Source organism: Zalophus californianus, chromosome X (assembly GCF_009762305.2).
Source record: "Zalophus californianus isolate mZalCal1 chromosome X, mZalCal1.pri.v2, whole genome shotgun sequence".
Taxonomy (NCBI): domain Eukaryota; kingdom Metazoa; phylum Chordata; class Mammalia; order Carnivora; family Otariidae; genus Zalophus; species Zalophus californianus.
The window spans coordinates 124,947,966-124,971,526 of record NC_045612.1 but is presented as its reverse complement, the minus strand read 5'-3'; the positions used below and the strand labels follow the sequence as shown (position 1 = coordinate 124,971,526).

Below are 23,561 nucleotides of genomic sequence, written 5' to 3'. Positions count from 1 at the left end.
CATGTGACATAAAATTAACTGTATTTATTTTTTAAAAGATTTTATTTATTTATTTGTCAGAGAGCAAGCACAAGCAGGGGGAGTGGTAGACAGAGGGAGAAGCAGACTCCCCGCCAAGCAGGGAGCCCAATGTGGGACTCGATCCCAGGACCCTGGGATCACGACTTGAGCCGAAGGCAGATGCTTCACCAACTGAGCCACCCAGGCGCCCCTAATTTAACTGTATTTAAGTGAATGGGGCAGTGGCACTTAGTACATTCTCATTTTTGTGTAATGGACACCATTAGCTAGTTCCAGGAACTTCACGTTCCCAAACTGAAATGCTGCCCCGTTAAACGCTAACGCCCCACTCCCCCTGCCTGAGGCCATGGCGCCCACACTCCTACTTGCCATCTCTATGAATGGGATGACTCTCCGTGCCTCCGGGGTGGAACCATCCAGTGTTTGTCCATTTGCGACTGGCTCAGTGCACTCGGCATCATGCCCTCAAGGCTCACCTGTGTCCTAGCAGGTGTCAGAACGTCCTTCCTTGTTAAGGCTGAAGAGTATCCCATGGTATGCATCTACAACAACCTGTTTATCTGTTCATCCATCAATGGGCCTGGGGTTGCTTCTGCCTTTTGCCGTTATGAATAGTTGCTTTCAACTCTTTAAATGAGAAATGTCATTGTTTTTACTTCTTGAGACACAATCATCAAACCCCAGTGGAAATGTTTTGCCTGTCATGCACTGTATCTCTGAAACAAGGCTGTGTGCCTTTCCCAGATGGAAAACTAGTAACATATGCCCCCATCCTGTCTGTGCACACACGGCATCCCCATTACTGTGGTCAGTGTGCCAGAATGGAGCTGTGCAGGTGGGGGCAAACCGGGCAGCCTTCTAGGACCTGGCCGCACCCCGGTACAACACGTCACTCCGCACACCCAGCAGGTGCCACCCACTGCCAACTCTGCTCCTCTGTGCAGAGCACCTGCTCCGAACGCACCCAGAGCCTCTCTGTGGGGCCCCGAAGCTCTTGTCCCACCCCAGTCTCTTGGCTCCGTCCCCGAGAACCCTTTATCTGCTCATTTCCTCTCTTCTGGAGCTGACAAGTCTTTGAGGCGAGGATTTCTTTCATCCCTTATCTTATCCTTCCAAGTACTTAAAAATCCACGGCAAAACCACCACACATTTAAAAACAGACAGTGTAATTCTTTTTTTTTTTTAAGATTTTATTTATTTATTTGTCAGAGAGTAAGAGCCAGAGTGATCGCACAAGCAGGGGGAGCTCCAGGCAGAGGGAGAAGCAGGGTCGCCACTGAGCAGGGAGCCCGATGCGGGACTCGATCCCAGGGCTCTGGGATCATGACCTGGGCTGAAGGCAGAGACTTCACCGGGTGAGCCACCCAGGCATCCCAGAAATTGTAATTATTTGAGAAAAGCATTTATGTCCACAGGCATGTAACATCTAGGATCCTAGAGAAAAAAGACATGTGTCTCATTTTGCTTAGTCTACAATGTCTCCACTGTAATTTGGTAAATAACAATGAAAGCAATTAGCAGTCTTTGAACACGGAAATTTTAGACCCAGAAAAAGAAATTACGTCCATATAGAACATCAAATAAGCTGGCATTTTTAAGGAAAGGGGGAGAAGAACTTCCGAGCTTTGCCAGTTACACGTGACCAGCAAATAGTCTGTTTCTACGGCTTCTTCCCACGCCCTGCAATCCTGAATTTTCCTGGGTATGTGCCCGAGTCTGTTTCTTAAAGAGAAAAGCAGCACACGGGATGAGCTGAATGGATTATCACGGTTGTTAGCTTACAGTTTTCCTTGTCACTTGTCACGTGTGCAATGCTCAACGAGTGCAGCGGGCGAAGCCTAACCGAGCAGGCTCCCAGCAGCCTGGAAGGCTTCTCCAGGGGTGAAGCACCGGCAAAGCACCGCCACGCTAGAGCTGACGCCAGAAACGTCAACTTGAAAGGCCAGGTGCTTGAGCACCTAGGATTCTCTGCGTGGGTTCTGCATGCCTTTGTAAAGGACAGCATCCCACGGCAGGCTGTAGGTTTTTACGTTAGTTTGGGAGGCCCACCTCTTTGCCGTGAGGCCACTGCCACACAGTTGGAGCAGCACTGTGCCGTGGCCAGACCCCGGCATTCTGGACGGCGTGCCAGGCCCTGAGGCCACTGGCCACAGTCTCGGGGCAAGTAGCGGAAACCCTGCAGGCCCCAAGGCCAGCCTGTGTCCCAGGCAGATGCTGCGCCTGACCAGAGGGAGACTCACACTCACACCTGTGAGGCCACGGAGGCCCCCGTCGCCGGCCTGGCCTCAAGGCTCCGTGGTGAACGTTGCTATCCTGGAGGCTGCCGAGGAAGAGGGGCTTGCCCGGCGCCACCGCACACCCACACGGCTTCCTTCCGGCGCAGGCACACGGAGCGTGTTCGGGGGCTTCTGGGGTTTCCTGGGCTCCGTGTCTGTGAGACACGCAGACCCTGTAACGGGCACGGAACCCGTTAATGTCTTCTACAAACTGCACTCAGCATCAGAGTCACCGACATTGCGATTGTGGCTTGTTCCCAACAAGGGGTAGTTTCCATAATGACCGTCCTTTCATTCCTACGGTGATAAATTCCACGTGTGAAAAGCCATCCTGAGACTCACCTTCCGTCCTTAACCTGCTGTGAGGGAGTGTGATTTAAGACTCTTCACCACTGCAGTCCTATAGCCTCCAATGTTCAAGTACCGACTCCTCGCTGAGTTCCAGCCCTGGTTTTTGAGCTGAGTATTAGTTTGTGCCAACATCACAGGACACCGGGCTGGGGTCCACTGAGACTTTCTGACTCCACCCGAGGTGAAGTCCGTCCATCCCGGTCTCCTTCTAGCCCAGCTCGCCTCCATCATCATGTGCCATAAACCCACGGGGACGCCCCCACCCCCCCAGCCCCCAGCACGCTTTCAGCCTGGCACAACTCGTCTTCAAACATCCCGGTGGTTTCCCGCCCTGGGAAACAGAAACCACAGGAGCTCAGCACCAAGGACCTTCCCTAACCGAGCTGAGAGCCTGCCTATTCGTCAAGCACATCAACGATGAGAGGCCTGGCTTCCACCCGTCAAAGAAGCAGGCTCCTTTGCTGCCTGACAACGTCTACGTCCACTCCCTTCCATCTGAACGGCCGTGTCCTCCCTGCTCACCTGCCCATGCCTTATACGTTGTCCTCAGTTTACCCCAACTTCTAGCACCTGCCAAAAGGATGGCACTGCTCCAGGAATAAGTACTTTATTTTATTTTCGTCTACATCCTGTCTTGAACTGCTTTTTGGTGTGAACTATGCTGCTGTGGGCTTTCCCTCGCATGGCTGTGCACGTCCTTCGAACTGACTACGCACGCCACGGGGACGGGTCCCCCTGAGCACCCGCTCAGCACTAGACGCACTGAAGGGCTCAGGGAGGAAAGACGAAAGTTACGGGACGGCGCCAAGGGACCGAACGCCTCCTTGCGCAGCTGTGCGGTGGCGAGCACGTGCAGAAGAGGGGGGCGGCTGCTAACACCCCTGCTGATGGCCTCCAGGGGCTAAGGCTGTAAGACACACAAACAAGAAAAACAGCAGGAAAAGAAAAGGCGTACACTTAGCATCGGACAGAAGGGCCGCAGGATGAGACAGGCGAGCACACGAGACGGAACGGATGCGGGCAGCACGGGATGACGGCCCCCATGGTGCTGAGTCGTGCCCGCTACGTGGGTGGGTGCTGTTTGTCCATGCGGCTGAGCAGAGATGGAGAAGAGCATGACACACTTCTCAGCCCCGGGGAGGACCGGATGCGGCCTGGGGAAGGCCCCCCCCGCCACGCCCTGCTGCATATGCCGCAGCAATATTCCACTGTGGAAACAGACCTGCACTCTCCTGGGGGGACCTGAGCCCCAGGAGCACTCAGAGAGCTCGGCGGGAGAGTGGGGACTGACGCCCCCCGACACACGCCCCAACCTCAGAGGCCACGACACCTGCCAGCTCCCTTCCCTCGGCCGCCCCTCCCTGAGGACGAGGCGTGGGCACCCCACTGTTGGCTATCCAGGGGACCAGGGTTCTAGCTTGTCATCTCTGTCTGTCCCTCTGGGTGATCTCCTAAGGAGCGAGGAGGCAGAGGGCCCACAGGGGCCCGAGGACGAGGCGTGGGCACCCCACTGTTGGCTATCCAGGGGAGCAGGGTTCTAGCTTGTCATCTCTGTCTGTCCCTCTGGGTGATCTCCTAAGGAGCGAGGAGGCAGAGGGCCCAGAGGGGCCCGAGTGTGAGGGAGCAGTGCAGGGCTGGCTGCTGTGCACCCACCTGGCCTTGTCACACTCCTGTGAACTGACCCAGAGCCCAGGCCCTAGGCTTTGCCTGGGGAAATCCCAGAGCCAGTGGAGGAACAGAAGAGGGAAGCCTTCTGGAGAATTCCATAGCATGAAAAGTACCTCTTTCATGTTACTGGCCTTCTAAACCATATTACGCTAAGTTATGCCAAAACATATTATTGCACTGACCCCGAAGAATCCGTGCATGAAGGAACTGGTCGAAAACACCATGGAGGTAACCAACACCTTTCATGAGGAATGTTGTTAAAAAGGTTTTCCTACACGCCAAGTCAAGGACTCTCACTCTGTAACCCAACATACATTTCAGTATGTGAAACCATACCTGTTAAAGCCCCAGAAAACTTACGATAGATGAACCACATTTGTGTAGTTTTCTCCAATTTTGTCACAATTTAAAAGAGCTCTGTTTTCATAAAATAAACCCTTCACTAACAGATGGTTTCCATTTGCCTAGGAAGTCATGTACAAAATACCTACAGAACACACTGCTCCCAAGTATTTCCTGCCAGGGACATTCATGGCACACGGCTTCAAGAGGAGAGACTTTCTATACAACGAACGATGCAGCCCTACTGATATGAGTCCCTCACTTCTGCCGCTGTCTTCAAGCCTCAGGATCAGCCCTATTCTCCAGGCAGGCAGGGCACACCCTGCATCATCATCAGAGGATGCTGTCCCTGGTGATGGGCCCAGTAAGGGACACACCCCTGCATCATACTCAGGAGCTCCTGCCCCTGCTGACGCGCCCAGGCAAGGACACACCCCTGCATCATACTCACAGGATGCTGTCCCTGGTGATGGGCCCAGGCAAGGACACACCCTGGCATCATACTCAGGAGCTCCTGCCCCTGGTGATGGGCCCAGGCAAGGACACACCCCTGCATCATACTCAGAGGATGCTGTCCCTGGTGATGGGCCCAGGCAAGGATACACCCCTGCATCATACTCAGGAGCTCCTGCCCCTGGTGATGGCCCCAGGCAAGGACGCACCCCTGCATCACACTCAGGACCTCCTGCCTCTGGTGATGGCCCCAGGCAAGGACACATCATGCATCATACTCAGGAGCTCCTGCCTCTGGTGATGGCCCCAGGCAAGGACACACCCCTGCATCACACTCAGGAGCTGCTGCCCCTGGTGATGGCTCCAGGCAAGGACGCACCCCTGCATCACACTCAGAGGATGCTGCCCTGGTGATGGGCCCAGGCAAGGACACACCCCTGCATCACACTCAGGAGCTCCTGCCTCTGGTGATGGCCCCAGGCAAGGACACACCCTGCATCATACTCAGGAGCTCCTGCCTCTGGTGATGGCCCCAGGCAAGGATGCACCCCTGCATCATACTCAGAGGATGCTGCCCCTGGTGATGGGTCCAGGCAAGGACACACCCCTGCATCACACTCAGGAGCTCCGGCCCCTGATGATGGCCCCAGGCAAGGACACACCGTGCATCATACCCAGGAGCTCCTGCCCCTGGCAATCTGCCATCCACTCCTCCAATTTAACTTGCTAAATCCTGCTTGGGCCACAGCTCTCACCTTGAAAGCATGAAAAAATGAATGCCTGTGAATTAATAATACAGCCTCTCCACAGGCAGCCTTCTTGTCTAATAAACTCAAGGTGACTTCCACAACCAAAAATACCCCAGCAGAAAGTACCTTCAGAAAGAGAAGGGATAAAAGTCATCCAGGGTCATGTGATCATCCACAGTTTAATAACGGGAACAAAGCAGGGAGTGAACAAAATGAACACCCAGATCTAGAAAGAAGGCGGTGGCCACTGTTTCTGAATATTGTCCCTGTACCCAGGGCTCTGGGAGGTCACCTGTGCAGTGGATTTCAGGTTCGGCTCGGGTACCGAGACAACAGGTGGGGTGCAGAATGGAAGGGAGACACGGTGTTTAGGGTAGAAAACTTGCCCTACTTTATGCAGGATCCATAGAATCAAATAAGATATCTCGCTTCTACTGATTTTAATTGTAACCAGCTTTACCGATGAGAATAGGTTAAGAGGTAAAAAAGTGGTAGAGAAAGAAGTCATCCAGGTAAGTTCTGTAGGACTAAACTCTCTTTGACGAACTAGCTCCTGCCACACTTTTACAGTAGGAATGTCTGGATTCGGTGATCTTCTGTGATTATCTGTGACTGGTACCCTACTGAAGTGATACCCGGTCACTGGGAAAGCCAGATGGGAACACTGCATCGACTGGATTCACCAAGTGGAGTTGAGGACACAGACGTCTTAGCGTTCAACATTACACATTAGCTGCAGAAGACATCACATTTTCTGGGTACTGCCGTAGAACATATCTCAAGGATTTCTTAGAATACAGGACAAAAATACAAGGAGAAGCACTTGAAAGGCTTGGGTGGGTAAGAAAGAAAAAAGGCATTTGCGTGCCTAATACATTCTAGGTGCTCGGCGTGTTAAACAACAAAATATAATCCAGGCCAAATGTTAACTGTCTAGACAAATCCTTAGCTAGACAAACAGAAAATACAAGAGAAGGCTCAAATAACTAAAATCAGAAATGAAAAGAGGGGACATTAAAATGAATGCCACATTAAAAAAAAAAAAAAGGATTTAGGAGAATATAAAAAAAGTATATGCCAACAAACTGGATAACCAAGCAACGGATAAATTGCTAGAAACATACACCCTTGTATCAAGATCAAATTAAGAAACAGAAAGCCTGATCAGATATAAAATACTAAGGATATGTGTTCAGGAATCAGAAACCTCCCCACAAAGAAAAAGCCATCAGTGATGAAGCCTACCAAATAATTAAAGAGGAATGAACACCAACACTCCACAAACCCTTCCAAAAATTTGAAGAGGAGGGTACGTACGCTCATTCCAGGAGACCAACATTACCCTCATATGAAAACCAGACAAAAACACTACAAGGAAATTGGTATCTATAATGAATACTGATGCAGAAATACTCTGTAAAATACTAGCATACTGATTTCAACAGCTGATTTCAACAGCACAAGGATTATACACCATGACCAAGTAGAAATCGTTTCTGGAATGCACAGATGGTTCACAACACACAAAAATCATTGATACACCACATTAATAAAATGAAGGACAAAAACTCTATCAACTGACATGGGAAAAGCAACTGACAAAACTCAATACCTTTTCATGATACCAACACTCAAACTGGGAAAAAGAAAAGTAGGTAGAATAAAACTGCCTCAGTATAACAAAGGTCATATATGAAAAGCCCACAGCTAACATCATACCTAACAGAAAAAGGTTGAAAGCGTTTCCTCTGAGATCAGGAACAAGATAACAGTTCTATGCACAGTACTAGAAGACCCAGACAGAGCGATCAGGCAAGAAAGAGAAATAAGAGACATCCACGTCGTAAAGGAAGAAGTGAAGTGATTCCTGGTCGCAGATGACATGATCTTATATGTAAAAAAACCCTAAAGGTTTCAAACACACAAAAACTGTTAGAACTGATAAACAAATTCAGCAACATCCCAGGATACAAAAATCAACATGCAAAAATCAGCTGCATTTCTATATACTGACAATGAACAATCTGAAAAGAAAGTTAAAACAATTCCATTTAGAATACATCAAAAAGGAATACACTTGTAAGATGGTGAAACACTTGTACGCTGAAGCTACAAATCACTGCTGAAAAAAAATTTAAGAAGATACAAGTAAATGGAAAACATCCCCCTGTTCATGAACCGGAAAATGTGATACCGTTACAACGTCCACACTACCCAAAGCGATACGCGGATTCAAAGCAATCCCTACCAAAACCTCAAGGATGTTTTTTTTGCACAAATACAGAAACTCATCCTAAAGTTTACGCAGACCATCAAGGGACTCTGAACAGCCATAAAAATACCGAAAAGGAATAAAAGTCGGAGGTCTTGAACTCCTTGATTTGGAAATACGTTATAAAGCTATAGGAACCAAAGCAATGTGGTACTGGAATGAAGACCAACAGAACAGAAAGCACAGAAATGAACCCTCACATATATGGCTGAATGACCTTCAACAAGACGCCAAGACCACTCGACAGGGAAAGGACAGCCTCTTCAACAAATTCCCACCGAACTGGGAATAGTGGGTACCCACATGCAAAAGAATGATGTTCAGCCCTTACAGTACATACAAAGATTAACCTGAAATTAATTGAACACCTAAAACTATAACATTCCTAGATGAAAACAGGGGGAAAGCTTTATGAAAATGGATTTTAGAATGATGTCTTGGATGGGACAGCAGAAGCACAGGAAAGGAGGGCAAACATAGACAAATGGGACTGCACCAAACCTAAAAAACTCTGCACATCAAAGGACACAGTCAAGAGGGTGAAAAGGTAACCTACGAAATAGGAAAAAAAAAATATTTGCACACCATGTATCTGATAAGGGGTTTATCCAGAAAATATAAAGAACTCCTAGAACTTAACAACAACCAAAGATTAACCCTATTTTAAAAAACGGGCAAAAGACTTAAAAAGATACTTCTCCAAAGAAAATACAGAAATAGCCAAAAGCATGTGGGCTGATGCTCCACATCATTTATCATTAGAGAAATGCAAATCAAAACTACAATGAGTTATCGCTTCACACATCTTAGAATGGCTACTAACAACAACCAAAAAAACCACAGAAAATAATCAAGTGTTGGTGAAAACGTGGAGAAATTGGAACACCCCTGGACATTTACAGAAAAAATAATACGGTACAGCCGCTCTGGAAAACATTATGCTGGCTCCTCAAGAGAGTGAAAATGGAGCCACCATATAATGCAACAAGCCCACTTCTGGGTATAGAACCACAGAAATGGAAAGCATGGTCTCAGAAATGTATCCGTATTCCCACGTTCAGAGCTGCACCATTCCCATTAGCCAAGAAGAGGAAGTCACTCAAATGAGTATCAACAGATGAATGGACAAACACAGCGTGTCTAGCGACACAATGGGAAAAAAAGGGAGAACATCCCGTCTCATGCTACAACATGAAAGCACCTTGAGGACATAATGGTAAGTTCAAAAAGCCAGTCAGGAAAGGGCAAATCCTAGAGGAGCCCCCCCTCTACAAGGGACCTGGAATACTGCAGTTCCTACAGACAGAATGTGGAATGATGGTGGCCAGGGGCTGGAGGGAGGCCGAATGGGGAGTTAGCGGTTGATGGGGACAGAGTTCCTGGTTTGCAAGATGAAGAAGTTTTAGAGATGGAAGGGGACCATGACCCAAGAGTGTGACCCTCGCAATGCCACCTAACTGGATACCTAAACATGTATGAGATAGTGAGTTTTATCGTGTCCGTTTTGTTTTTTTTTTAAGATTTTATTTATTTATTTGACAGAGAGAGACACAGCGAGAGAGGGAACACAAGCAGGGGGAGCGGGAGAGGGAGAAGCAGGCTTCCCGCCGAGCAGGGAGCCCGATGCGGGGCTTGATCTCAGGACCGTGGGACTGTGACCTGAGCCGAAGGCAGACGCTTAACTGCCTGAGCCGCCCAGGTTCCCCAATTGTGTCTGTTTTTAACCGTGATTTAAAAAATGAGCCGTACGGGGTCATGGTCCCAGGGTCGCGGGATCAAGCCCAGTGTTGGGTCGGACTCCCTGGTCAGCGAGGAGTCTGCTTCTCCCTCTCTCTGTCTGACCCTCCCCCGTTTGTGCGCGTTCCCTGTCAGATGAATAAATAAAATTTAAAAATCTCAAAAAATGAGCTGTATGGATGCGTTTGCACCATGAGGGGCTGTGAGGACACGTCTGTGTGCAAAGGGCGCAGAACGGGGGCAGATGCAGACAGCGTGTATCACAGAGCTTGTACCCAAGCCTGACGCTCAGATATGCGTCTCATCCAAGTACAGTCCGCATGGTTTCCATGCGACACCATGGGCAATGGCGTTAGCTGGGCCTTTCCAGAAAATTCTCTACTTCCAGCATTATTCAACCTGCACTTTTGGATGGATGTATACATATTTCTAAAAAACACAACTCTCAAAAATGACTACGATTCACATCAATACAACTGTAAATCCAAAATCACTGCTTGTAACTGCAATTTTTTTTTCTCCCCTCGCACAAGGAATTCCAAAGACGGAGTATTCACCTTTCTTCCTGGAAGATTCTTAAAACAGCCCTGTCTTTTAAAGCACTTTTCGGCCCTGCAATCTAGAACATTCTTGACCTTCTCACTTTTAGCAAGAAATAGCACACAATTTAGTTCTGATCAATCTTCAGTTAACAAGCCCCAAGGGAGAAAAGTCATCTTTGCTTTCAAAGGAAAACAAGTAAAGAAAGGCGCGAAGGGCATACAGACATGTTGAAAATGAATTATGCCGTAACTTGAAAAAAAGAAAAAAATTAAGCTTCTTTGGGGAGATTTAGCGGCTTGCTCGTCATCCGTTTGTTGAAGTTTACATAGTCGCTAAGATCATCCTGTACCTGATTTTGAACAAGAAAAGGGAAAGCCACCTATCAGACTTGGAAGCAATCCCGTCATGAAGATAATGTTTATGTAATATTAATACAAACACCGTTCAAATGTCTTTGCACCTTGGGACTCCGTGAAAGGAACGCATATTATTTTTAGAAGCCCGTAAAAATGACAAGATGGAACCACAGCATAGGATTAACCACACTCTCTCCGGAGTATCTGTGAACCTCACCCACGACGAGATTTTTCTGAGGAGGTATGACGACAAAGGAAGACACAGAGCCAGCCGGGCACTGGCCATTAACCGTGACTTACAACAGTACGGTGAAGGCGCATGAACGGAATCTCGTCCGGTGGGAGGGCACGATACCTGGCATCAGACCAGCCTTGGGGAACACTTCTTCCAACTTCGTCTGGCTTTCCTCCACCAGCTCCTCTCTGGACATCGGTAGCTGCAGGACGTCTATTATGATCTGTGCCGCCTCCAGTGCCTTTTTTCCCATAACGAGGGACTTCACGTCCCAGCTGTATTTCTTTCCATAGCGGTCACATATTTCTTGGAACACCAGTGAGTAGAGCCGTTCGGTATCTGCAGAAAGAAAGGTACGGTGATGTTTAGGGGTGTGTGCTATGCTATCGCAGGGTCCCCGCCACATGACCACGTGTCATGCACTGTGGGTCACGTGCACGCAGAGCTATGGAAATGCTGGAAACGTCGCAGGGCATTCGGACAACAGTGCCCTGGGTCGCCACCCCTCAGTTTGCTGCAGTGTGTTTGCAGCTGTGGTCTGCAAAGTTAAAAATGGGGAAAGAAACGAAGCCCATTTTACTGTTCAACACTCTCTGATATAAACACGGATGTATTTGAGCCTAAATGTGCGCTTGGGGCAGTGACAGCCATCCGACATCACGTGACACCATCAGCTGGTACTGAAGCGGCCTCGGGCAGGCAGCACACAGGGCTGGTGTGGGCAACCCTGCACTGGTGGGCATGCTTCCACTCCCCCGTGGCAGGGAGCACAGCAGGTGCACCTGGCCGTGGGTGTGCTGCTGGGAAGCTCCCTCGTGAGAAAGGAGCACGTCTATCCAGGCTTGTGTTCCTCCACCACTCCCTCACTGAACCCCACTGAGAGCCCTCCTGATGCCCGGTGTGTGGGGGGCAGGGGGGCTCTCCACACCAAGCAAGTCCATGACACCAGCTGGGTACCCGACAACCCAGCTCACTTCTGACAATGTGCGCAGTGTCAGGTCCCACAGGTAAATTGTCCCAAACCGTAACGAGATACCACCTCCCACCACTCAGACTGGCTGTATCGAAAACACAAGTAGAACAAGTGTGCTCAGGATGTGGAGGAAGAGGAACCCTCGCATACCGTTGGTGGGAATGGAAATTGGTGCAGAAACTCTGGAAAACACTATGGAGGGTCCTCAAAAAGTTAAGAAGACAGCTACTACAGAGTTCAGCAATTCCACATCTGGGTAATGACCTGGAGAAAACAAAAACAGTAATTCTAAAAGATATATGCAAGGGGATGGCTGGGTGGCTCAGTCGGTTAGGTGTCTGCCTTCAGCTCAGGTCATGACCCCAGGGTCCTGGGATCGAGTCCTGCGTCAGGCTCCCTGTTCGGCAGGGAGTCTGCTTCTCCCTCTGACCCTCCTCCCTCTCATGCTCTCTCTCTCTCTCTCTCTTTCTCGCTCTCAAATAAATAAAATCTTTAAAAAAGTCTTTTTAAAAAAAGACACATGTACCCCATATTCATTAAGCATTATTTACAATAGCCAAGATATGGAAGCAACCCAAGCATCCACCAATAGATGAATGAAATAGGACGGTATACAGAAAACACTACTTAAAAGAAATGAACTGTTGCCATTTGCAACGACATGGAGAGACCTACATGGTATTATGCAAACTCAGAGAAAGAGAGGCTGTATGATTTCATTCACATGTGAAACTTCACAGACAAAACCAAGAAAGTAAAAAGAGTCTTAAGCACAGAGAACACGGTGGTGGTCGTCACGGGGGGAGGGGAGGGATGGCTGAAAGAGACGAAGGGGAGGTACACACTGCACGGATGAAAGAAGTCACGGGGATGGCGAACACGACGCAGGGAACGTACTCAATACTTCTGTAGTAAGTAGGCATGCGGCACACCTGCTAACTGGACTAAGCGTGGGGATCATTCTGTAATGCATGGAAATATATGATCACTACGAGGTAAGCCTGAAACTAAGAGGATATTGTGTATCGGTCATACTGAAGACAGAAGGTGCTCAGTTCCACAGGACTGCCCCCATCCCCCCCTGCAATGCCAGTCACAAGTCCCGGTTGTCACCTGTGCTGTACATGGGAGTGGGATCCCCCAACCCCCCTGCAATGCCAATCACAAGTCCCGGTTGTCACCTGTGCTGTAGATGAAAGTACGATCCCCCAGCCCACCCAGCAATGCCAATCACAAGTCCCGTTTGTCAGCTGTGCTGTAGATGGGAGTGGTATCCCCAGCCCCCCGTGCAACGCCAATCCGAAGTCCCGGTTGTCACCTGTACTGTAGATGGGAGTGGGATCCCACGACCTGCTCTTGGGTTCCACCGATTTGCTGGAGTGGCTCCCACTGTTCCCAGCCTGGGAGAAGTTTACTTACTCTTCCCCGGCATATTACGCAAGGATGTTACGGAGGATGCAGAAGAACGTGCACAGGGAAGAGGTGCCGTAGGTGAGGTGTGCGGGGAGGGGCGCGGAGCTCCCATGGTCTCCCCAGTGTGCCATTCTCCCGGCACCTGCATATGTCCGCCAACGGGGAAGCTCTTAGGAGGATGGAGGCTTCATCATAGAGGCATGATGTATCAGCAACCCCGCTTGCAGCCCTGCTCCCCCGTCTGGAGCGTGCGGATGGAATGGAAGTTCCAAGGTTCTCAGCACGCCTTGGTGTTTGTGCCGACCAGCCCCGGCACAGGACCCCCCCCCCGCCCTCCCCAAGGATGGCCTCTGCAGAACAGAAGATGCTCCGTCACTCAGGGAAGGACAAGGGCTTTAGGAGCTCAGTACCAGGAACCAGGGTCAGACGGCAAACATCAGAGCCGAGATGCTCCCAGTGATCTTATTATCACTTAGGACATTTCGAGGGTTTGGGGAGCTCTGTGCCAGGAACTGGGAGCAAAGACCAATACACATGTTTTCTATTATTTCACGAGGCTGTATCGTGTCACGGTGAAAGATCAGTCTGGGAACTGGATCTCAGCTGGAGATTTCCTAAACAGTAAAGCCTCAGACGACTTAGCATCCTGGGGCCTTTTCGGGTTAACAAGCGTCGAAGGGTACTACTGGTCATAATTGGTAGTATTACTACTAATACATAGCATAGTAAATTAACCGGAGCATGATAAATAGTACTCAGTATATTTACATTTATGTCCTCATCTATTTAACGCATAAACACTGTTAACAGTAGTGATGCAAGCAACTGCAATACCGTGAGCCGCGATAATGTCCTCATCTATTTCATACATAAATAAGGTTAATAGTAGTGATACTTGCACTATTACCCCCATGAGCTATGATAATACTAGTGTGAGGACTGAACACTCGGTAACATTGTCAGGGCGGGTATCCGAGTCTCGGGGAGGGCTCCCTAATGCTAGGTGTCACCGTGATGGTCATCACTGTGTCCATCATGGATCCCTGGAGAAAGATCAGTTCACTGAAAATCCGAGCGTGGGGAAAAGTGCCTGAGAACTAATGAATACCTCCCAAAGGCGAGCGTTTGCAGACCAGGGAAGCCACAGGGGGCTGAGTGTGTGCTGGTGACCCTGTGCCCAGGTGCGCAAAGGAATGCAGAAAGGTTCTGTTGGGAGGTGTCCTCAGGGCCCTGGCCTCGCTCTGGCCTGGACACTCGCCGAAGCCAGGAGGTGATGGACGGGGGCTGGTCACACACGGCTTGGAAAACACAGATTTCTGATTCTGACTGGTTTAGGAGATGGACCACCCTGTTCTCATCTCAGCAGTAAGGCCGATGTGCGGGGCGTGAAGCAACATGAACGGTGCACATTCTAGACTGAATTTCTATGGTTTGACCCGATAACAAGACCACCTCGCCTTCTGCATGGGAGATGGTATTGGGGAACCCAGCACACAGTGAGGCAGAGACGGGGGACAGGCAGAGAGAGGGGAGGCCCGGGTGTAGATGTGCTGGAAGGGAGGGATCCGCACACATGGATCCACACGTACAGAGATGTCCACACTCATGTATGTGTTCACGTGCACTGATGTGCACACAGGCGTGCATGCCTATCTGTGATTCCCCGAATAGGTTCTGAAAGCTATCAGGGTGTGACCCGCGCACGGCCACTTTCACCCGGACACATCTGCTCCTCCCCGATGCCCAGTCCAAGGGCCGCCAGTGCACACTGCAGCATCCCCGAGCCTGCAGATGGCAGGAGGCGTGGTGCTGCCTCCTGTGAGCTGTGGCTGTGGCGGTGTCGTGGTGCAGCCTGTTTGCTGCTGTCTTTGTGTCGGACCCACCACCTTCCTGCTGGCTTTGTGGACATCACCGTTCCCTGCCCGTGGGCTTAGTGCACCTGCTGGGGGATCCTGCCCGTGGGCTCAGTGCACCTGCTGGGGGATCCTGCCCGTGGCCTCAGTGCACCTGCTGGGGGATCCTGCCCGTGGGCTCAGTGCACCTGCTGGGGGATCCTGCCCGTGGGCTCAGTGCACCTGCTGGGGGATCCTGCCCGTGGGCTCAGTGCACCTGCTGGGGGATCCTGCCCGTGGGCTCAGTGCACCTGCTGGGGGATCCTGCCCGTGGGCTCAGTGCACCTGCTGGGGGATCCTGCCCGTGGGCTCAGTGCACCTGCTGGGGGATCCTGCCCGTGGGCTCAGTGCACCTGCTGGGGGATCCTGCCCGTGGCCTCAGTGCACCTGCTGGGGGATCCTGCCCGTGGCCTCAGTGCACCTGCTGGGGGATCCTGCCCGTGGCCTCAGTGCACCTGCTGGGGGATCCTGCCCGTGGCCTCAGTGCACCTGCTGGGGGATCCTGCCCGTGGCCTCAGTGCACCTGCTGGGGGATCCTGCCCGTGGCCTCAGTGCACCTGCTGGGGGATCCTGCCCGTGGCCTCAGTGCACCTGCTGGGGGATCCTGCCCGTGGCCTCAGTGCACCTGCTGGGGGATCCTGCCCGTGGCCTCAGTGCACCTGCTGGGGGTTCCTGCCCGTGGCCTCAGTGCACCTGCTGGGGGATCCTGCCCGTGGGCTCAGTGCACCTGCTGGGGGATCCTGCCCGTGGCCTCAGTGCACCTGCTGGGGGATCCTGCCCGTGGCCTCAGTGCACCTGCTGGGGGATCCTGCCCGTGGGCTCAGTGCACCTGCTGGGGGATCCTGCCCGTGGCCTCAGTGCACCTGCTGGGGGATCCTGCCCGTGGCCTCAGTGCACCTGCTGGGGGATCCTGCCCGTGGCCTCAGTGCACCTGTAGAGGATCTCTGGTTCTTCCTGGTTGCACTGGGGCTGGGCAGGCACCCTGGCTGTCTCCCCCGTGGGCTCTCGGGATCGGCACCGGCTGCTCCGTGGGACCCCGGCTCTTCTTTCAGCTTTCAGGGTGGGCCGCCCCCCAGCCCCCATACCTGCTTCCCTTGGCTACCGAACCTGCTATTCCTCCCACCACCCCTCTGAATGTGTTGCAATAGGACCTCGCTGTGGCCTCCAACCCCTGGACCAGTCCTGGACCCTCAGCCCCGTGGTGGGATGCCTGGTCTTGACAGCAATCAGCAGCAGAAAGAGCTTTTCACTTCCTTCTGCTTTTTGATGCAAAACTCCCCAGAGCCAAGTTATCAGGTAGAATTTCATGTTCAGCACGTGAACTATCTGGAAACCCTGCTTGCCCAGCACTGGCTGAACTTTCCTGTGGCCCTGGAAAATGCACAGAACAAACAGACCTCAGCTTCCCCACCCTTGTAGGTTCACACAGGACCTCTACGTTAGGGAATGCCTGTGTTGGTTTTGCTTTGTTTTGCTGCCACAAAAGATGATGAGGCTTTAAGGAAACTGTTCCGGGGTCATGTGTAGAACAAGCCACGGACAGTCGGATAGGCACCTGAGTGACTCAGGGTTTTCTAGAACTCATGCTGCACCTGCACGTACTCTTCCTGAAGAAGGCAGACAATGGAGGGAAGGATGGCTCCTCCTCGTTATCGACAGCAGAAAGGCCTTCTCAAGCCTTCTGTGGCCGAGGGTCTCCGGTCCTGAGTGCTCCTTATGGGTGCAGCCCTGTGAGGGGGTCAGAACCTTCCATAAGCATCCTGGATAAATAGCCTGCACGCTAAACTTCAACTCAGACTCTGCTTCCCAGGAAATCCAAGCTATGACATCAACTCCAAGCACCAAGTGAGTGAGACACCAGTGTGGGGTCTAAAAAGCAAAGTTGAGCGTGCAAGGAGAAGCAGCAGAAGCCTGGCGGAAGATGGACGTAGCATTCAGGGACGCCTGCTAACGCAAGTGGACGACAGAGAAGGAAGGGGTGTGAAAGAAACACTAATCCCAAAGACAGCAACATCGCGATGGCCTTTAAAACGCTTTAAACGGTGTTTATTTAAAGCCTCGTGTCAGAGCTTTTAATTTAAAAGACACCGAGCTGTGGGATTATAAATCTGCAGGAGACGGTGCAGACCACTTTCTTCCACAACGTAGATAAAATCATCCCAAATCTTTGGTGAATAAGCGAGGCTCTGAACAAGTAATTAAACTCCTTGGGCCCAACAATGACGGCGCCAGTGCATGACAGCATAGTTAGAAATTAAAGGGACAGCGGTTTGAAATGAAACCCTTCCAAAGATGGGCAAGAAGGATGCCATCTTTTTATCGGGGGCATGGGGTCCCCCTGTTCAGAAGCGAGGGAGCGAGCCCCAAGCTTTGCAACTTGCTTCTGTGTTATTTTTCACAAGAACGTCATTGTAACATGTCACAGTGACATAAGCTGCTGCCGTCCTCAGGTGTGTTGGAAAAACGTTCCTTGGAAAGGCCAACTTCCCTCCGGGCTGGAAGAGGGAGCCCACGGGGCCCTGGGGAGCCGCTGCAGGTGAGCTGATCAGGTAAGCGGGAACAAGAGGGCATCAGACGGGGGATGGGACCCTGGCAAAACGGCCACGGTGGCCGCAAGGCACGTGTCATCATGGGTACCATGCTGCCCTCCCAGGTGGGGAAACGGGGCGTTTAGGTTTAAACTCACTGAACTGATGCAGAAGGGCATCCCTGCTCCTGTACCTGAAGGAAGGCTATGCGCGGTGGCCTCTGAGGCTGGGGGTCTATAATGGTATCATTGTCTTCTCACCGACAGTGTACTGAAATGTTTGCTGAGTCCACCCCTGGCTCCCAGAGCCAGTCTGCAATTTATCCCATAAAGATGACGGCGAGAGGGTGTTTCCCCATGTCTCCCTTGCAGGAAGCTGCGCCCCTAGGCCATGCAAACAGGCGCTTAATTCCAGTTTAAAAACAAGCAGTTGCATGGCTTCATAGAAAACGCCTTAATCAATGTGGCACTGACAAGCATGTGTTGTAAGACCTGATTTCTCGGGGCTCCTGGGTGGCTCAGTCGGCTAAGCGTCTGCCTTTGGCTCAGGTCATGATCCTGGGACTCTGGGATCGAGCCCCGAGTCGGGCTCCCTGCTCAGTGGGGAGTCTGCTTCTCCCTCTGCCTCTGCCGCTCCCTCCCCCCCACCCACCCCCCCACCCCCCCGGCTTGTGCGCTCGCTCTCTCTCAAATAAATAAATAAAATCTTTAAAAAAAAAAAAAAAAGACCTGATTTCTCTGCCCATCCCCATTTTCGCTCCCAGACCAGACCTGGAATGAGGTATTGGGAGAAAAGTGTGAGCATCAGGAATCTGAAAGGTGAACAGTAAATTCCCAGCTCGGCCACTGTCTGGCTGACAGTCCTGGGATGGGTTTTTAAGCTTCACGACTTGTAGTTTCAGCCCGGGGAGCAGTGATACCTAGCCACCGTGGGCCTGCAGGGCTGGGTGTGACCAGACGCTAGGTGTGGGCGGCAGCAGGCTTCTCTGAAGCCAGGTACCTGGGTCTGCAACCCTGTCCTGCAGCTGACAAGCCACTGAAATCTGCCAACAGGTGCTCAGCCCCCAGCTGGGCCGTGGGTTACGGATCTCTGCAGAACCAGGGCAGTGATGGGGCCATGACACACCCTCCGGGGGGGTTGTGTCAGATACGTGGAATAGTCTATGCCGAGCTGAGTGCAGCACCTGGCCAGGGGTGACTCCAGCATCATTCTGTGGAACCCTTGTTGTGGGAAAGCCTGCCTTGCACCTGATGGGCAGGACTTGTAACTAGTAATCATCCCTGAGTTCAGAGACCACAAGATGTGCTTTCTCTCCGGACAGCAATGCTCCAGTAAAAGGGCAAAGACCTGTTTAATCTGACAAGTCACAGGGCCTCCTGAGACATATCTTACTTAAAAAAGCAAAACACCACACTGTCAACTCTCTGCAACGTATTCACCTTCCAGGCATATGGAACTAAGAAATACTTGTTAACTAACTGCCCGGCCTGGTACATGAACATGATCTCTCATTTCCAATTCCTTAATCCATAAACTTCTCCAAGCTGACACATCTTCATCATTTAGCAGCAAAATCTGACCTGGACGCGCACGAGGAGGGTTTGATGTTTACTTAGTGGGAATCTTCACACACTTCTCTATAGGAAGAGCTATGGGTTTGCTTCTGGGTCCTGCCCCAGACCCCAACCCAATGAGAGTATATATACATCACACAGCATACGCGTTACAATACATTTTAAAATTGGTAATGGAAAAATCTAAACACAATAAAAGCAATTGAATGCTTTCTCTCAAAACAATGTTATCTCCCAAACAGTCATACTTTTATTATTTCGAATTACGAAAAGGGGGTGGGGTGACCAAAAGCCAGTGTTTGGTCTGACAGGTTAGTTCCTTGAAGATACAAATACATTTTCACATGGAAGAGCCCATCTTGAGTGAAAATCAAATTGTCACAATGGGGCAGATCAGAAGATGAAGACGGAGCTGACTGACGGCTTTCTCTCACTCACAAATGTAGCAGTGTTTTTGAACGGGGTGAACACTCCATATTTTAACTGTGAAACAGCTTTAATAACAAATACCCAGCATAGAATACCGCTTGATAAATGTGGGGGTGTCATTTCTCTAAGCTGTTTCGATAGCATGTAGCAGGTCTCTGGTAACTGCTCAACAGATATTTCTTTCTCTTTTTTTTTAAGATTTTATTTATTTGTCAGAGAGAGAGGAGTTGAAGCAGGGGGAGGGGTGGAGGCAGAGGGAGAAGCAGGCTCCCCACTGGGCAAGGATTCCCAAGACTCTGAGATCATGACCTGATCCGAATGCCTAACAGACTGAGCCACCCAGGAGCCCTAAACTGATATTTCTTATTTACTGATTCTGCTCCCCTAAGATATTCTGCCACTAGTTTCTGATTCTCTGCACGGATTCTCAAAGTGTAGTCCCCAGAGAAGCAGTATCAGGAATGCAAATTCCTGGTCCCACTGCAGATCTGCAGACTCAGAATTTGGGGTGGGGCCCTGCAATGTGTGTTTTTTCGAGCACCCCCAGGTGAGTGGGTTGTGTGCTAAAGTTGAAAACCACTTAGCTAACATAACATGTTTACTGAAGCCCTGTGCTTTATAAAGTCAGTGATTTTAAAAACGGATCAACTTTTAAAAAACCTTAATTTCAATAATGACATATACAGATTTATGAGCAGAAATAAAGGGAAAAAATCGCCTATGACATTAATCCCAATGCTGATGTTTCCGTTTCCTTCCTTTGCCTCCAAATGAGATCTATGTCAATACTTCTTTAGTGGAAGAAAGGTTTTTTTTAAAGTAAGAAATTCTGAATGTGCCCCATTCTTTCTGAAGTTAACACCAGCAACCGACTTCAATTAACTGCAGCTGTCGGTGAACCGGAGTTACTGGGTGTCCCCGGGGCGGAGAAGGAGCTCGCCAGGGGATGCTCTGCACAGCACGGTTACACAGGGCAAGGGCGCACGTGCTTTGAAAAAACACCTAAATAGCTACGCTTTCTTTTAAAGAATAAAAGTATAGACAGCTTCCTGGAGAATACCGTATTGAAAGAATTAGTTAATCGGCTCGTTTTTCTCTTCATTGGAAATCAAGAGAACAATTTCTAGCACTGCGACCAGTGAACCCCAAAGTCATAGCTTCTCATTGGGGGCCTTGTTTTGAGAACAGCTACTCAAATTCCCGCATTTGCTGCCTGCATGCTGTCAAATTCTCGCATTCACCATCTGCATGCTCTAGGGTGGCCTTTGATTCCCCCGAGCGAACATGCTTGCTGCGGCCCTATGAAGGACATCATCACAAACGAAGAGTCCTTTTCCAAAACTGGACTATTGGGTCACTGATAGAGCCATGTGAAACCCTGAGCTCTGAAGGTCACCGGCCTGGAAACCTGGTGATTCACAGGAGACAGGAGCGGAGCCGTCTGAAAGCACTCAATCTGATCTGTTATCTCAGTTGCCTTGGGCTTTTCTTGACTTCCTAAGGCAGCCAAGCTTGCGTAATAATTCCTGGAACCCTAAGGGCAAGGCTGTTTTGTAAGGACACCCCAGGCAACAGGCGCTAAGTGCTGTCCCTGCCGCTCCTGGCACACGGGACGCGGCCCAGATCCTCCTGACGGAGCTACTGTGTGGCTCAGAGGGGCTCCCAGGCGCGGTCCCGCTGGCGCAGGCTAGCCACCGTCTGTCCACTGGCCTGCCCTGGCCACTGTGACACACCAAGGCCAGGGCGGGCCATGCCCGTGTATGGACTGGAGGAGCATGTCTGCTGGGAGCACCGGTCAGCCCAGGTATCGCAGGAAGGCTCTAACAGCCAGACCAGCTGAAGGAGGACAGAGGGAGGTACGGAAACACCAGACTCTCATAGAGACTCGGAAGGGAAGAAAGGAGGCCCTCCTTGAGTGTCAAAGTCCTAAGTTACAAGAGGAAGTGTGGAAGTCGCGAAGAGCCCCCGATGAGAACATGCAGGGTGGGGATAGGGAGCAGGTGTGTGTCTAGAAGCGGGCGTCCTATGTGATGGTTTGGGGGCGTATCTGGTTTTGGTGGCTGTTCCTGCACTGAAGGCCGGCAGTCGCTGCAGACTGAGCTGGTGGTGAGCAGGGCCTGCTGCAGAGGATGCGCTCTGGCTGGTGTCTAGGCTAGCTGCTGGGGGGTGGTGGGGGTGGGGGGCTGAGGACCAGAGCTGTGCCGTCACCTACGGCCCAAGCACTGTTAGCTCACAGAGTCTCGGCTGCCTGACACGCATCCTTGCCCAACATTCCAAAGGTTGCTGTCCTCTGCCTCTGGACCATGACCCAAGGTGGGGAAGCCGGAGCATGCAACCCCAGGGGGCAGATGTCTCTAAAGGACACGAGATGCCAACACGGAAAGCTACCTGCTGAGCTGTGAAGGGGCAGAAAGTGTGCTGGCTTGCCCCAGACATTCAGATCCCATTAAAGGAAACAGTCCCTGAGCCAGTCAAAAATCGGGGACCACGGGCCCTTTGTGGATGCTGCCAGCCTGCTCCCACGTCTTCCTGGCCACCCAGCGACCCATAAGCAAACCTTTATCATATCCCCAGGCAGGTGGTGGGATCTCGGTTGCTGCCTGGCGTTGTCCACCCCAGTGATAAATCAATAAATCACCCCCCCCAACCCCAGTAGGCCTCTTCACCCGGGAACACCTGCGTCCTCTGAGCCTTGCTGTGCTTATGGCCATTCAGGAGGGAATATCCCCATGCCGCCTCCACACCAAAAAGACCCTGTAGGAGGATGAGGAGGTCTTTACTCGGAGGAACTCCAACAGTCAGGGAACATTAAAGCGGTTTAAAGAGCTGTTGCACCGCTGTGGGCATGAACACAGCTGCATCTGTGTTTGACCCTCTGCTCCGTGCTCCAGGCCTGCCAGCTAACCCCGTCCGCACATTTTCCCTTATCCTGCTACGGATCATGAGGATTCTGCCATAAGAACGGTGGTTTGTGGGGGACGCTTCAAAGCCTTAGCGGACTGAAGCTGGGTCCAAACAAAAACCAGAGGTAACTATGTCACAGGCAAAGGAAGTCACCCCCCCCACACACACACACCCACCAACCACCAAAAAGCTTTCCAAGAATCTAGTGCAGTGGAAAGCCACAAACAGAAACTATGTTCTTTCAGGATTCCCACAAATCTTTATCCAGATCTCCTTCCACTAAAAAACAGCAGGCGAAATAAACCACAGCAAAAAATAAAGCTACCTGGATATTTAATTGTACTGTTTGCTCAATTTGCTTAATTACTGGTGATCCAAAAATATTATCCGCTCACTGTTCTTCACTGCTAACCACGTATTATTTCATTTATGCTTTGGATACTGAAAAAAAAAAAAAAAAAAACACAAAAAAAACCTGTAATGGTATAAACTGAAGCTCAACCCAACCATAAAACTGATTTTTCCCCTCAAAAGTTAAAATTCAGCCCAAGTTTCAAATGGCTGAGCACAGAGGTCCTTCTGGAACAAATGTTTATAAATCAGTAACATCCTGTGTTATAAAACTAAATATGACATGCACCATGGAGCCAAAGCCAGATGAACAATCTTTAGAACCAGACATCGATCCTCAGTATACAGCAATGGCACATGCCTGAAATATGGTCAATTCAATTAAAAGAATATTTATTGGGTACCTACTGTGTGATAGGCCCTGAGAAAAACCTGATGATTGAGGCCTAAACAGGTCTTGCTGGAAGTGACATCAATCTGTGATGCCAAACCAA

At 50.7% G+C, this 23,561-nt stretch overlaps 1 protein-coding gene across 2 annotated transcripts in view; it reads right to left on the bottom strand.

Moving 5' to 3' along the window:
• The window catches only part of LOC113930608 (pseudouridine 5'-phosphatase), a 133,580-nt gene that overhangs the window by 84,581 nt on the left and 25,438 nt on the right, over positions 1–23,561 (bottom strand). For both annotated transcript variants that reach the window (XM_027607865.1, XM_027607864.2), the window contains exon 2: positions 11,124–11,342. In XM_027607865.1, coding sequence (XP_027463666.1) covers positions 11,124–11,342 — 219 coding nt within the window. The remainder of the gene's footprint in view (positions 1–11,123; positions 11,343–23,561) is intronic.